The sequence below is a fragment of the Equus quagga genome, chromosome 2, assembly GCF_021613505.1.
Source record: "Equus quagga isolate Etosha38 chromosome 2, UCLA_HA_Equagga_1.0, whole genome shotgun sequence".
NCBI classification, from domain to species: Eukaryota; Metazoa; Chordata; class Mammalia; order Perissodactyla; family Equidae; genus Equus; species Equus quagga.
The window spans coordinates 44,376,010-44,391,438 of record NC_060268.1 but is presented as its reverse complement, the minus strand read 5'-3'; the positions used below and the strand labels follow the sequence as shown (position 1 = coordinate 44,391,438).

General features: G+C 36.9%; 1 protein-coding gene across 3 annotated transcripts in view; it reads right to left on the bottom strand.

Annotated features, from left to right (window-relative positions):
- SLC12A1 (solute carrier family 12 member 1) overlaps positions 1–5,793 on the bottom strand; it is an 84,533-nt gene extending 78,740 nt beyond the window's left edge. For all 3 annotated transcript variants that reach the window (XM_046654228.1, XM_046654229.1, XM_046654231.1), the window contains exons 1-2: positions 5,681–5,793; positions 3,965–4,563 (exon numbers count right to left, since the gene is read on the bottom strand). In XM_046654228.1, the coding sequence (XP_046510184.1) occupies positions 3,965–4,384 (420 nt within the window). In that variant the 5' untranslated portion in view covers positions 4,385–4,563; positions 5,681–5,793. The remainder of the gene's footprint in view (positions 1–3,964; positions 4,564–5,680) is intronic.
- Between the last annotated feature and the right edge of the window lie 9,636 nt (positions 5,794–15,429).

The following is a 15,429-nucleotide window of genomic DNA, read 5'->3' as shown; positions in this document are numbered from 1 at the left end:
AGATCGAATGAGAATTTGTCAGGTGTGAGCACTGTGTCTGACACATAAAAAATTCTCAATAAAAAGTTTTTATTATATCACAGTCACTCCTAATGTTCTTATTTACAAATTATTTTTAGTTGCTAACAGGCTAAAGACCCAAATATGAAGTCATTTCTTTATTTTGTTTTGGATCAGTTTCTAAACAGTTGACTTCTTTAAGAATAATATTTGCATCTTACTTTTTTTAGCATTTAATACTTTTCATAGACAGTTTATTTCAATGACATCAGAACACTGACTTTGATAGAAAGGCTATATATTTTCCTGATTTCTTTGTAATTACATTTTTCTGAAATGCCGACAACAATGGTAGTTAGCAAGGCTGAAAAGGAGTTCCATTTTGGTTAGCCCTGTAGTTAGGAATTGTGTATAAAAAGGTAGCCACAAGAACTAGGCTGGATACTAAAAGTAGAATTATTTTTACAAAGTAAAAATACTAGATTCATTTTTGCCAGATGTCTAATAATCATTATACATGTTTTGATATAGAAAGATCTCTAACGCATATTGTTTAGTGAAAACAGTAGAGTGCAGAGCAACATTGTAAAACACGTCCCAATATGTGTTTGAAAAAGGATACAAACAAAAAGTTAGACAGATAGAAATATAGATATTTATAGAAGTATATGTATGTTTGTATAGGCATAGAAAACTTCTGGAAGGATTTATAAGAAACTGTCAGTAACATTGCCCCAGAGGGAATAACTAAAAATTTATGTTAGGTAAGAGACATTTCCTTATATACATTTTTAGCACTTGTTAAATATTTTATCAGTGTATATTTTACTTTTTAAATAAAAATTAGCTAGCATAAAAATTACCATCATCATCATCAACAACCATTTATTGAGCTCCTACCCATTGCAGGCAATGTGCTAGACATCATAATATAAACTCTAATATTCACAAGCATCCTGCAAAATCAGTCAAAGTTATATAGCTTGTACAACATTGCAGAGCATGTAAGGGATGGTGTCACTTTTTTCTGCTTTTAACTAGAGTCTTCAGAAATCTGTAATTCATAGTCACTAGTATAGGCATTTAGCTCTTTACTACATAGAAAATGAAAAGGATTTCTTCAACTATGATCTCAAATCATTGAGATTACAAATTCTGTCAATATCCATCACTCCTAGAGTTTCATTTAAGGTAAAGATTTAAAATAATGTCTTTCAAACCTATTTTTCATTTTACCTATTAGGACAACCTTGTCATGTAATTTTTTTTCTGTCTTTGAAGTTATAACCAGGATTTGCACAAAATCCAACTGCTTTCTGACAAATATGTTCTGTCATTTAGTATGAATGTATCATTTTTTTATATGGTTTTTAAAGCATTATAATCAGGGGTACAAAAAATATCGCCTAACCTGTACTATGTCAATTACTTTCTACTTTTAAATTAAGTAAACACTGTTATTTATCATTTTTTTGCATCCAAAATCTGTGATGTGTCCAAATACAATGTTTGTTCTACTGATCATTTCTAGTTGTGATTTGAGGAACTACCGTAATGTGTCAAGGGCCACAAGGAGGTGGCAGCATAGCTACCTCACATTAAAGGTTTTCATCTTTTATTTGGGGGGGGAAAGCAGGAGGAACAGCAGTAGCAAATTCACTAGGAAGGAAGAAAGAAGCGAACTGAAGAAGGTCCGGACTGTGAATGCCTGAAGGATGGCACAGACGTAGAACATGTGATGGATTGGTCCCTACAACTTTAGTGACACCGAATGGTCCTGGCTGTAGGAATGTGCCCATTGTAGATTCCGTGGTCGTATTTGAATTCTGCTCCCAATTTGGCCGTGTGGATACTTCTGTATGATTTAATCAAGATGAAGTATCCTAGGTAAGTAAGGGTCCAGTTCATAAAAAAAAGAGTAACTTATTACTATGCTCATTCAGAATGATTATTCAGGGCATTGAGCCTAAACCTAATTTTCAATCTATTTAATTTGCTGTTCCTTTGTATCTGAGAAAAAAAAATGCTTTAAATCTGGGTTAAGTCCTTAATCTCATTTTATCTTTTCAAAAATAATATGATATTGCAAACAGCTGTCAAATCTGTCAAATGCTGCTATTGCATTCCTACTGTGTGGATATTCAGATGGCTTCCTCACATAGGGCCCACAGAGCTTTTCTCCCCTTACATAAAGATTTATAGAAGTCATGGCTTTAGAAATTATGTCAGCTACTTTTCTCTCTCTAGAATATCAGTCCTAAGAACAATGTGAGTTTACTCCATTTCCTTTTTAAAGGAGTTAAAATTTTATTTTCCTTTCTTGTAAGTTGAGAGAAGGGGAGAATATTTGTTTTGATCACAATTTTAACAAAGGACATGGCTTTAAAAATTACCATGTGTAATGAGGTAGAGTATGGTGGGATCGAATTTCAGGTCTTTTTTTAGAAGACTTGGGTTCCTTTCCCTTCTTCAGTATAAATGGAAATCTCTTCATAATACCCTAAATCTCTCTTTCTGCCTTTCCTACATCTGGGAAGCTCCTTGTGCCCCCTTCTCTCAACCTTCTTTTTCCCCTCTTCCTTTTCTTTCTTCTCCTTTCCTCTCCCCTTACACAGAAAAGGAAAGCGACACCTCAGTCTGATTTCAGGAGCTTCAAATGGGCCCCCTTCTCAAAAATCTTCATGGGAGCTGCCACTGTGTCTGAAATTACCACATTGCTAACTTCTTTTGGTTAAAGCACCAAATATCCAGAAAAAGTCTAAATCTTATGCCTATAAAGAAACCAGCCATTTAGCAGTGTTGCCTATATAGTACCTAGGACAAGTGACTTGGTGGGGAGAGAAGATAAGGGAACAGAGCCTGGGCTTCTCCTCAGGAAGTCACTCAATCTCTGGTGGTAGGACCCAGAGACAAGCACCCTGAGCAGCCAAGGGCTGTAAGCTTTGGAGACGGGTTTCCCTGGGGAAAGAAGGATGAGCAGAAACTAACGAGAGATTTTCACCTTTATTAGCATCTTTTGTGAGAGCGGTATTCCTAGAATCCCCAGGGTGAGCAATTATTTAATAATAAAAGTGTTGAATGAACGAACGAATATGAAAGAAATTGCTCCAATCCATTTTTTTTCTTACCTCAAAACTTGGACAAGAGTAAACTACATTTGGATATGTGACAGCTAATTATTCTTCTCAGCAAGTAATTATATTCTATAAAGAATGATATTCATTCCAAACGGTGTTCCAGAAGAGCAGGAAGATAAAGTGCATCAATGTATTTTAGAGCAAGTTATGGAAGAAGAAATCTACTTAGCTCATAAATGATTTGCCACATGATTGGAAAAAGTGCTGCCTCACGCTTCTAGCTCATTTGGGAACCCTGGCTATATTCCTTAAATAATGAAAAGTTTAGCCACTTCTGCTGCTTCTGTACTTAAATTTAATTTGTTACTTTTATATGGTTAAGTGCATTCAGGAACCACAGGCAAAGTTTTGAAAGGGAAGGGATAAAATGCTGAGTCTTATAAATCTCTGCTCTCGCTTTAAAGAATATAAAAAATACCCATGTGCTCTAAAGGCTGGCACCAAGCATTAACGATGTAAGCAACAGTGATTTTTTTTTTTTTTACCACTGTTGTGGAGGCATTAATACTAAGGGGAAACCAGCTTAGTATTCAGTTTGACATCTTTAACCAAGCATGAATTGAACAGACTATAATTGTAAAGAAGATACAATATATTGCCTAACTTTTAGAGTTAATTCTTTAGTTTCCTGTGCTCAGTCAGTAGACATCCGTGGAATGCTTTTTGTGTATTTTCTGTTTATTGGGAACTAGGGATTGTCGTGTAATTAAGATGAGCCATTTGGAATAGACCTATTCACTGGATGCTTTTACATTCATGGTGTTACTAAAGAGCAGGAACTCACCTGAAAGAGTAAGAGAAGATACTTGCCTGTGCCTTAAGCTTACCTTTGCAAATTGCTCATGAATCTCCAGCAGGCTGGGTCGGCTGACCTTGGGCCCACTGACGCTGCCGGTGTTGCGATAGTACTCTATCTTGGGAATGGCATCCACCGTGTTGTGGCCAAAGGTTTGCAGGTAGTATGTGTTTGTGTGAGAATCATAAGCGTGAAAACTGGTATCTGTTTTAGCAGTTTCTCCATTGTGGAGGAAATTGTCATAGCACTCCTGGTTCCCAGGCCTAAAGCTGACTCTGAATCTGTTCTGGGCTGCATCCCCAAAGGAGGTCTCCTCGTAATGTGGAGGGTCGGCGTTGTCCTCCGCGGCCGCACTGCTTTCATGGCTCTCATTTATGACATTAACTTGAAAGCGATTGGTATTACTGGGCACTGAATCCGGAAATACACTGGAAGAGTTGTTCAGTGACATCTTCCAAAATGGGTTTTTTTTACTAAGCTTTCTACTTTATGCCTTTTTTTTTGAAAAAAAAATCTATTTTCTCCTCAGAATAAACACTAATGTATTTTTCTCCTAGCTTTTGTTCTAGAAGAACTCCATAGATTCTTGATGTATTGTCTCCTATACAATCTTCAGATTGTTCTTCAAAGCTGTCATTGAAAAGGAAAATTAAACTTGTTTCAAGTAAAATAAATAGACTTAAGTAGGGGTAGGGATGTGAGGAACAGTTTTCTTTCACAAGACGTGCGATTTAAATTCATTTCATTAAAAATTACCTGTCTAGGAACCTAAGTCACCTGAGCAATTAAATCCCATAATAAATAACTGGGAACCTGCTTCAGCAAACAGAGTTTCCAATGGAGTCATTAAAAGGTTGCCTGAGTTTGTAGTCTTTGCCTGGACTCAGTGCAGTTGGAGTCAATATGACTTTAGAAAAGATATAACTACTAATTGAGTAGAGTAAGAGCTGAGGAGAATTTTCTTAGCCTAAAACACAGTTCATCAACAGTACTAAATGTTGAAACTGCAAAGAATTTTATGATAAATGTCAATATATTATATGATGAATAAAATAAAAATATTTTTTAAAAATACGTTCTTGTTAGTTTATAAAAATATGTCCTGGCAAGAAGATGTCTTTGTAAATTCCTGGATCTTTTGCCAGCCTTCAAAATGTTTCATTTGCTCATACATTTGTTGGTTTTACAAATGCTGTTATGGAACCTTTAAACAAAGTTTGAGAATTCAGAGTAAGGGAATAAGTCACAGCCCTTAATGAAGTCGTATGCTATATTTAAGTAAAATAATCATGCTCTTCTGATTCCTTTTAATGAAATATTGTCAATATGCATTGAGAGGTTTACATTTGACTGTGAGATAAACAGACTACATAACCATTTTCATGATATACATTATGAGCCCACCTTAGAACAGTATTTCATTAGAATAATATCTCTTTATTGATACCTTAAAATTTGGCTTTTCAAGGAAAGTTCTAGAAAGATAGATAAACGCAAACAAAAACTTGCCTCTCTCTTGTAGTTATTAAAGCTATTTCTTTGAATTAAAAGAAAATCTCAACTTCAACTCTCAAATAAACTTTCCTGGGGAAATCGTAAGCGAAGCTGTTCTCTCTCTAGTTTTTACAGAACATCCCACTTCGCTTTGTAGTCCTTGACATCTTTGCCTTTACTGCACACCTTAGAATCAACTTTATGACATAATACTAAGTGTGATTTTTATCCTTCCCAGAAATGTTTAACTTACCGCTCAGGAGCCTTCCCAGAAAGCGTAACCTGCTTCAGCATCACCCAGGCATATATGTGGCCCTTAGCTTTCAGCCTAGAGCCTTAGATTTCCTCTTATTGGTTAGAATCTTCCTTGAGAGAGATCACTGATCAATGATTGGCTTGGAATAATATTGTAGGCTCCACCCAGTTATTAGCCCTGAGAAACCTTAGGTACTAAATCAACTAGTAACTAGTAGTAAACCATTAATCCTTTTAGACAGAAAGTAAAATAAAGTTTCTTTAATTCATAAGGGAAGTTGGATTGCTCAACAGCAATCATCCCACAAAATAGGAGCGGCACTTCAGTTGTTTGGGGATAAATAAATTGAATTCCATCATCTCATTTCACGTGATTCCTAGTGATCTCCTATTGTTCAGTATGTGCAGCAAAACATAGTCCTCCAGAGATGATTTCTATGCTTTGTAACTAGAAAAAGGTATTTGAGATGATTTTACCTTGCTTATAGTAGATATTACCTTGACTCTTCTCTGCTTGGGAGGTGAGTAGATTGAGAGTAGAATCAGTGACTTATTAAAAATATTTCTACCTAGAAGGAAAATTTTTCAAGCAGGACTCCAGCTGTGGGGAAGTTTCCCAGTGGCACTGCTAAATGACCTGTTCGTCTCCACCTGGCAAAACGTTTTTATCCAACCCAATTTTTGAGTTTTGTTGAGGGAAAGGTTTTGCTCATATCTGTGTGGTGGTGATTATTAAGGCAGCACAAACAATTCCTGCGTGCAGGTTCTGTCATTGGTTTTCAGTCAGGATGATTGAATGAGTCCTCCTGTTTTATAAGAAACTATCCAAGTGAGTTCCAGTTGCCTGAGCAGCACGGTTGTGGGATCATAGAGAGGGTAGGAGCAAGTCCCTGGAGTCAGGAATCTCCATTCGCAGCCCAGCCCTGTCACTTCCCATCTGTGTGAAGTCTGACAAGTTACTCAGACTTTCCGTGTCTTAACTTTCTCATTTGTGCAGTGCAGTTGTGGGTAATAACGTTACCTATCTTGTTGTAGAGTTATCGTGAGGATTAAATGAGTTAATTTGTGGATAGGATTTAGAATAGCACCAGTTTGTACTTAACATTTGCTTTTACTATTTTGACAATGTTTGCAACTGACTAGTGACTTTTACTTAGACATATCCATGATTCTTGGGTGAATTATTAGAGATTGGAATAGGTACTATGCCTATTAAAATGGGGAGGAAGTTTGGTTGGTGAACAGATACTGGATTGTAGAAAGGGATCTGGCGGTACCTGAGTAAAACCCCTTTGATGCTCTTAGGTAAATGCCATTCTAATCAGTCAGGCTCATGTCATGAGGCTGTATCAGAAATAGAGACAGAATTACAGTATGTGACCGTAACTCATTCTGCTCTTAATGGCCACTGATACAAGGCATTTGTTTGAAAAAGGCTTCTGACTCTCCATATAGAAAGTGGTCAGGCAGAGGAATTAGTCACATTTTAGATTCAACTGGGTGAGGCTGGTTATTCAAACCAGCTACGAGGGGGCTGTGGCGCCAAAGAAGTCCCATTCACCAGCCCTGGCCAACAACTGTGAATTTCGCTTGCAGTTATTTCTGCCATCTCTAGTCTCCCCTTTTGAATCAGTCCCTGAACCCCAGCCCCCTTTCAGGAGCCCACCTATTTATTCTTTTACCTTTTTCCTCGACCAAAGACTGTGAATGCCTGCCTCTGAGAGCAGTCAATTTCCTTTTTCCTTGCTGACTGACTGCCTGACTGCGGTGTAGTGTGAATTAGTTTTAGTCTTGGTCTTACATCAACCAGACTTTTTCATTCTAAGCCTTTTATCTCTAACTGTGAAATGAAAGTCTCTGGTCTATTAAGGGGATTCACACATTCTGGGGCAGATGGGAGATGGTTTTGGGAGATGGAGCAAATTGCACCATCCATAAAGCCAACCTTGAAAGGTAAACCTGATTTAGGCCTTTGAGACAGGAGAAGAAGGTAAGAGGGGGAAACCGTGTGGAGGTATACTCCTCCTTTACCTTTGCTCTTGTCCTCCCTGACAGGGCTCTTGGGAAGGAGCAGCTGGGGGTTGACCTGGCTATGACATTGGACATCTATTCCTAGAAGGATAAGCACTTAATGAAACTTCCATGTTGTATCTGTACTATAACTGTCCTTTGTAACTTTTATATTGTTTCTGTTTCTGAAAATACAGAAACAAAAACTCCTCTTCCCCGTAAAAAAGTCTAAGATGCACAATAGGCCATGAATAAATGTCATGAATGAAGACACTTTTGGTTGAAATAATTTCTCTTTACTGGGATTGGAAATAACATTATGGTGGAGTTGGTGACATCTGAGAAGCTTGTGGGTGTTGAACTTTCAGAAACAATGCTCATATTTCATAAAAGTTTCTTATCTTTCAGTTTTGGGAGCCTTTTTTTCTTTTTGAAATAAAGATCTGGCCTTGTTGTATTCTAGTCACCAAAATGGAGGGTCTTGTTGGATGTCTTCTCTAGGAGACAAATGGAGCATCTGGTACTTGAGCGTATATCTTAGCGAAGACTTTAAAAGACTGGGTCATAGAAGAGGTACCTAGTGTCCTGAACATATACAACTTTCAGTGTGTCCAGCTGACTTGGCTCAATGAGATGCTCTTGGGGCAAGTTGCTAACTGGCTACAAGATGTCCCAGGTCAACACTCCTGTACCTACTGGGGTTTAAAGAGCCTCCTTGTGGTATGGGTTTGGTCCAGAAAATCCATAGCCTACTCAGAGTTCTAAATCTACTAGGAGATGGAAAGCATCAGGGAATTTCACTGAGACAGCTGGTTTTGGAGTGCCATAGACCTGAGCAGCAATCATATTTGTAAGATATGTAAAAGCACTGAGGATAATGTCTGGGAGTACAGCAGGATGTTTAAAAACAAGGACTTTATGGGGCCGGCCCCATGGTCGAGTGATTAAGTTCGAGTGCTCTGTTTTGGCGGCCCAGGGTTCGGATCCTGGGCATGGACATGGCACTGCTCATTAGACCATGTTGAGGCGGTATCCCACATGCCACAACTAGAAGGACCCACAACTAAAATATACAACTATGTACTGGGGGGATTTGGGGAGAAAAAAAAAACAGGAAAAAAAAGAAGATTGGCAACAGTTGTTAGCTCAGGTGCCAATCTTTAAAAAAAAACAGGACTTGGACGTTCGACTGCCCAAGTTCAATCCCTAAGACAACCACTCCCCAGCTTGGTGACCTTGGGAAGTTATTTAATCTCTCTCACCTTGACTTCTTCATCTGTGAAATTGAGATAATAAAATGGAAATAATAGTATTGAACTTGAAGGATTGATAAGAGTATCAAATCACATAATAAATGGAAAACATCTAATTTAGTGCTAACTCTCAGTAAATATTAGTCATTCCTTTTTGGTATGTTTGGCAGTTCTGTGTTTTCAAACAACACAAATATTTTTGTTTTAATTTATCTCCTGCTATATTCCTCCAATCAGTGATAATGGACAGTCAGAATTTTGTAGCTGGAAAGAATTTTAGAATTATATAATACTATCTTTTCACTTATCAAATGAAGAGAATGAAGATTGGGGAGGCTGAATAACTTACACTAAGCCGTTGCTTCTTAAGGTGTGAGAATCTCTATTACGGTTACCAATGAGGAGAAGAAATAATGATAGCAAAGTATGTTTACAGTGTTCGATGGTTTTCAAATTGCTTTCACATTCATTACATGTCACTTGGTCCTCTCAACATTCCTACAAGATAAGCAGGGTGGGTTTCTTTATCCTTGTTTTGCAGATGAGGAGAATAAGTTCCCTTAGGTTACTTTCTAGGTCATAACGCTGGTTCTTGGTTAGGCCAACATGAGAATTCAAATCTCTGAGTCTCCTCGATTGAAAAACTTTTCATGACTTCTTAAATCCTCATTTATCCCAGATCTCTGGGTTTACAAATATGTTTGTAGAGTTCATAGGACACAGAATTAAAAGGAGCTTTAGGGGCTGGCCCCGTGGCCGAGTGGTTAAGTTTGTGCGCTCCGCTGCAGGCGGCCCAGTGTTTTGTTGGTTCGAATCCTCGGTGCAGACTGCTCATCAAACCACGCTGAGGCAGCGTCCCACATGCCACAACTAGAAGGACTCACAACGAAGAAGATACAACTATGCACCGGGGGGCTTTGGGGAGAAAAAGGAAAAAAATAAAATCTTAAAAAAAAAAAAAAAAAAAGGAACTTTAAAATCCTCTGACTAACTTCCTCACTGAAGTCCACAGAGATTAGATGACTTGCCCAAGGTTGCAAAGCTCTAACGGTGACAGAGTGGAGACTGGACTTCTTGATTCTGGTAGAGCACCCTTTCCACTCCCTTTCTAATGCTGCTTATAAAAGGGAAGGAGGAGTGAGTATTAGTATGAAGCAAGTCTGGTATGGACCCCAAGCTAGGGAATTTTATCGCAAGAGATTCTAGAAGGAGGAGAATGAGAAGGGTCAAGTTGAGAGATTTGGGCAACTTTAGGGCCTGTGGCTACTTGTAGGGTTTGTGTGTTAGTTTTTCGAGATGTCTTTCATCTGTGAACATTTTCGATCAATGGCTATTACTAGGAAAATCATGTTCTGTTTGTTCTTTTGACTGAAGTTCCATTATGTTTAAAACAACTGATTTACTAAAGCTGGGGGACCAAGGTCAGGAATGTGGAAGGGTATCTGGGCATTGCAGCGGGGCAGAAGGGAGGAAGCTGGGAGTCTCTATTGCAGTTCATTGGCACAGAAAGGAAGCAGAGATTCAAGGCAGATATTCGAGATAAGAATAGAGATGTTATATATGGCTGGAGCAATCCTTACGCTCTATTCATTAGAAACCTCGATGTGGGGACAGAGGAAAGTGAAGAACCCCAACAACAGCTTATCATACAGCATGGTGGTTAACTTAACCACACACATTTATTGAATTCAATGAGTGAAATGACACTCTCCAGCACACTCAAGGTAATTACAATTGTGTTCACCACATGTCCCAGTGGCATAACCCTAAAAAGCATAAAGCTGGTACTCTCATGCAAGTGCATATTCAAAAGTCCCTTTATCAAACTCTTCAACTTCATCTTCCCATGTAGAGGAAGGCATGCTACTGTATGGGTCCAAGAGGATTTTGAAGCATCTGATAATAAGAAGTCCCAAGAAGATACACAAAATCCCAACAAAAGCAAAGCCAGTTTTTTGCTCCAGAGTTAATGAGAAAGATGATACTTCGTTGACACTCATCTTAGCCGAGGAGTTGCCACAGTAGGTACTACTCATTATTCACTGTCGCATCATTGTGGCTCTTCAGAATTCCTGCTGGAGTCGCCTCTTGGCCTAGATACAAAATTGGACTCTGTTTAGTTTTATCCACGTATGGTATTGGGCAGGTAATTGTTTTACAAAATCTGGCATTTTTCAAACTCTCACAAACTCACGAAAGATGTTTGAAAGCACCATCATATACGGATCAGAATCAAATTATCATTGGAGATGCTACTTCTACTTTGTAATTAAAGAATTGCCTTCAAGGACACATAAAACTGTACTTACGTACTCTAAGTAGAAAATCAAGGAAGAAAGTGAATATTCAAATAACCTTAAAAGCTTTTGATTCATTTCGAGATGGTTAAGTCACTGATTCTTTGACCTGAATTGTCATCTAGTTTTCATTTCATTTTTGCACATGTAGTTAATGCCATAAATAATCATAGGGTGTGAGCTGGTCAAGCTCTCTAAAGTTCATATTTCAAAGTCTATCTGCAGCGCCATTTTATTTAATACAGAATACGATCCTTTTAAACAGGTGTAACATCTTCTCTCTTTTTCACTCCCTTAGCTTTTACACTTATGTAATTGTATTTTCTTTTTCACTAACACTCCACACACTAAATGTCAATTTCTTAAAGAGAGAAATTGTGTTTTAAAAATTAAGTTAACAAAAGCAGTACACAACATAGCAGCTTGCAAGTAACAAGCAGCAGTAGCTGTGGGTCATTCGCCACCTCCTTACTGTCACCATTAGCTTTCAGAACACCCCTAAAAAACACAAAAATACTAGTTAAACAGTATATTTTCTATGCAAGTTCAGCTTAAAGATGAGCTCCACAGTCTCCTTCCCAAAGAGGTTCCCATTTCTGAGTTCCTAGTACATTGAGATTCTAAAACCACAATAAAAGTGTTCAGAAAGTGTATGTTGAATTGAAACAAAATAGTTTTTTTCCCATTTGATATCTTAATGCTAATTAAATGAGAAAATTAAAAATTAGAATCTCTTAATTAAATCAAATGATTACTAACCCAGTTAAAAATTAGAATCTCTTAATTAAATCAAATGATTACTAACCCACAGCTACCCTTCTTAAGAGGACTGGCACCAAGTAGCTTGTCATCTAATAACTGAGAATGATAGACTGTTGGTGTTTTTGTTTTTGTCGTTGCTTCTTCTGATAATTTCTAAGAATTATATTTATTAAAATGACTGACCCTCAGATTTTTTTGGATTCAATTTTCAGAAAACGACTGAGACAGAACAAGGGATGGGAGATAAGGAGTGGAGAAAGGGAGTATTAATAAGAAAAAGCCTTGTAGCTTTCAAAATTATTCACCAACTAATACGCCAGCTAATATCAAATAGTATTTTATTTTATAATGCTTTGGATTTCAAAAGAGCTCTTTTTTCAAACCTTAAGTGTCAAGAATATTCAATACATTCTAGGGTATGCTGATTATTTGACTTTTTTTGTTTAATAAAAGGAAAAAAATATTGTTTCAAGCTCTTCTGTTGAATTTCTTTTCACCAGATCATTTTTCTGCCCTAATAAGTACAGTGTGGTGAATATAAATTTTTTTTAAATTAAGGATCACTTAAGTGGTTCGCAGTTATTTTTCTGAAGATCGATTTCTTGTTGTAATATTTATCTTGTAGAAAGATAAATATATATATTTTATATATATTTATATTATATATGTACCTTATGATATTACTTTAGGCTCATTCAGTTCTTTAGACTTCCTGACAAACAAAAAGAGGAATTTTCTAGCTTTAGCAATAAAATACTCAACTCACTTTTCACTATTAAATTAAAACAAGGTATATGCCTAGTAAGAGATACAAAATACCTTATATTTTATATTACAAGTTATCTAAGATATACAAATAATGCTTTGTTCTTAGAATCTTAGACAATCTGTAAATTAATGAGTTACTTATCATTTTTAATGGAAAAATACCTACTTCTCAGGTAGCGACCAGAGTTACTGGCACACTGTAGGTATTCAATACATATTTAAATTGAGTTAAACTAAATTTATTGAAGAATATAATTTTTGATGAATAAAGTTCTGATTTAAAAAAATATAATTTTTAAACTTCCAGAAAACATGAAAGTGTATTTAGTTAAAATGAAGTGAACAGGAAAACTTTTACTTAATTTCAAAACTTAGCCTTAGGGATAAATAACAAAATTCAGCATCTCAGAGTTCAGTGTTTCCATTCTGTTTTATTGGAATGATTAATATAGCATTCCCAGAAAGACTCACAAGATTTGTAGAATTCAAAGGTAGAGAAAGTGGATCTTTCCTAACAACATTGTGAGTTTCCTTTTATTGTCTAAGGAAAGGTATGTGGCCATCATATTATTTTGTCATTGACTCCCAGGAACTACAGAGTTAAATTCTGTACTCAATCGTAGTAACTTCGGTTAGCTTAAGATTTCTGGTACTGTATAATTTTCCCTTCTTCCTCTGCCCCTGTCCTCTTTATTACTTGTCTGCTCCAGTTATCCTTAGCTAAGAAGGGTGAGATACTTCAAAGATGCTAAGCTAGGGTACCTCAAAGGTTTTTGGAATCAGGTGGGGGCACAAATAATGAATGGATACACATAGCCTCTGTTAGTAAGTGAATAAAGTCACTATTTTTTATACTATCTTGCAGGAATGGATAAATGGCTATGTCAAGGATTTAAACATAATTTATAACTTATTTGGCTCTCTGCTGTCGGTACAAATATAGAAATGCAGTGTAACTAGGACAAATGTTGAGAAGTGACCAAAGAGTTTAAGCACACCGTCAGGAAGTCTAAACAGGGGAATGATCTTAGGGTAATACATTACAATGAATATAACAATACTATTTTAATTATTCGTTGAACAGGTATGTATTGAATATCTCCTATGTGTTAGCACTGTCTTGATGCTAGAGTATAGTGGTGAACTGGACAACAATGTGCAGCTGCCATAATGAGTGTTGCACCCCTATGGAGGAGACTGACACAATTCTTTTTAAAATGTCTATCTATCATCTATTTCTATATATTATGTCAGGTAGTCATAAATGCTATGAAAGAAAGCAAAGCAAGTTAAGACAAAAAAGAACGATGGTGGATAAAGGTACTTTTTAAATTAAAGAAGTCAGCAAAGGCCTCCCTAGGGAGACAACATTTGACACGAAGTCTGAATGTTGTCAAGAAGGGACCCGTGAAAATATCTGGAGGAAGAGCACTGAAGTTTGAGGAAACAGTCATTGCAAAGGCTTTGAGGTGGGAAGATTTCATAAACAGTATGTTCAGGTCAAGAAATTGACCAATAAGGACTGGCCCAGTGGCATAGTGGTTAAGTTCATGTGCTCCACTTCAGGCAGCCCAAGGTTCAAGAGTTTGGATCCCAGGTGCGGACTTAGCACCAGTGGTCATCAAGCCATGCTGTGGTGGCATCCCACATAAAATAGAAGAAGATCGACACAGATGTTAGCTCAGCGACAATCTTCCTCAAGCAAAAAGAGGTAGATTGGCAACAGATGTTAGCTCAGGACCAATCTTCCTCAAACACGCACACACACAAATTGACCAATTAAGGATTAAATGTCCTACTGCACAAGACAGTTTAATCAGATGACAAAGAAAAGCAGAAGTACTTGATCTACTTCTGTCTTTTTAATCAATGTAGAAGGGTCTTTAGAAATGACAAAAAAATCAAACAATAAAAGGGGACAAGAATGTAGTAGAATAATGTTTAGCCACATTAGGTAAGTTAAAACTTCCAGGATAGGATGATTTGTAACCTGCATCTGCAAAAAACTTTCAAAGCCTTTGAGAAATACCTGACCATGAGAATGCTGCCAGAAGTATGGATTTGGACAGACAAATGCCTCAATTTTCAGAAAGGGTAACGGGAACTATGAAAATTATATATGAGTAACTTAGAATTCATCTTTGTTACAAGACCATAGTTAATTATTTGAAGGTAATTTGTCGGCATTTAAGAAGTCACTAAAAGTTAATATAAGTTTGAGAAGAAGTAATGCCAAATTCACTTCCTTTTTTGAAAGTTTCCTACTAACATGGACAATCAGGGAAATAGCATGGTCATGGTTTGGTGATTTGGGCAATGCATTTAACAGTCTCCCATGATATCTTCTGTGTGAGTATGTCTGTATAATAGCATTTTTATGTAGATTCACAGTTCACTGCAATGCCCTAATAAATATTGGGTTCCGTAATCATAGAGACAGCTCTCCAGGATAGTATCACAAAGATCTGACTCTATCTGCATCCTCTTCAGTGTTTTTGAACAGTTACTAGGTTGAAGACATTGAAGTGATGATTATTAAATTTGACACAAAGCTAGGCTGAAAACTATATGATAGCTCACAGAATCAAGATTCAAGACAATTCTGATGACTGGAATTCCTGATTGAAACCAGAACATAAAATCTAATAGAAACACTT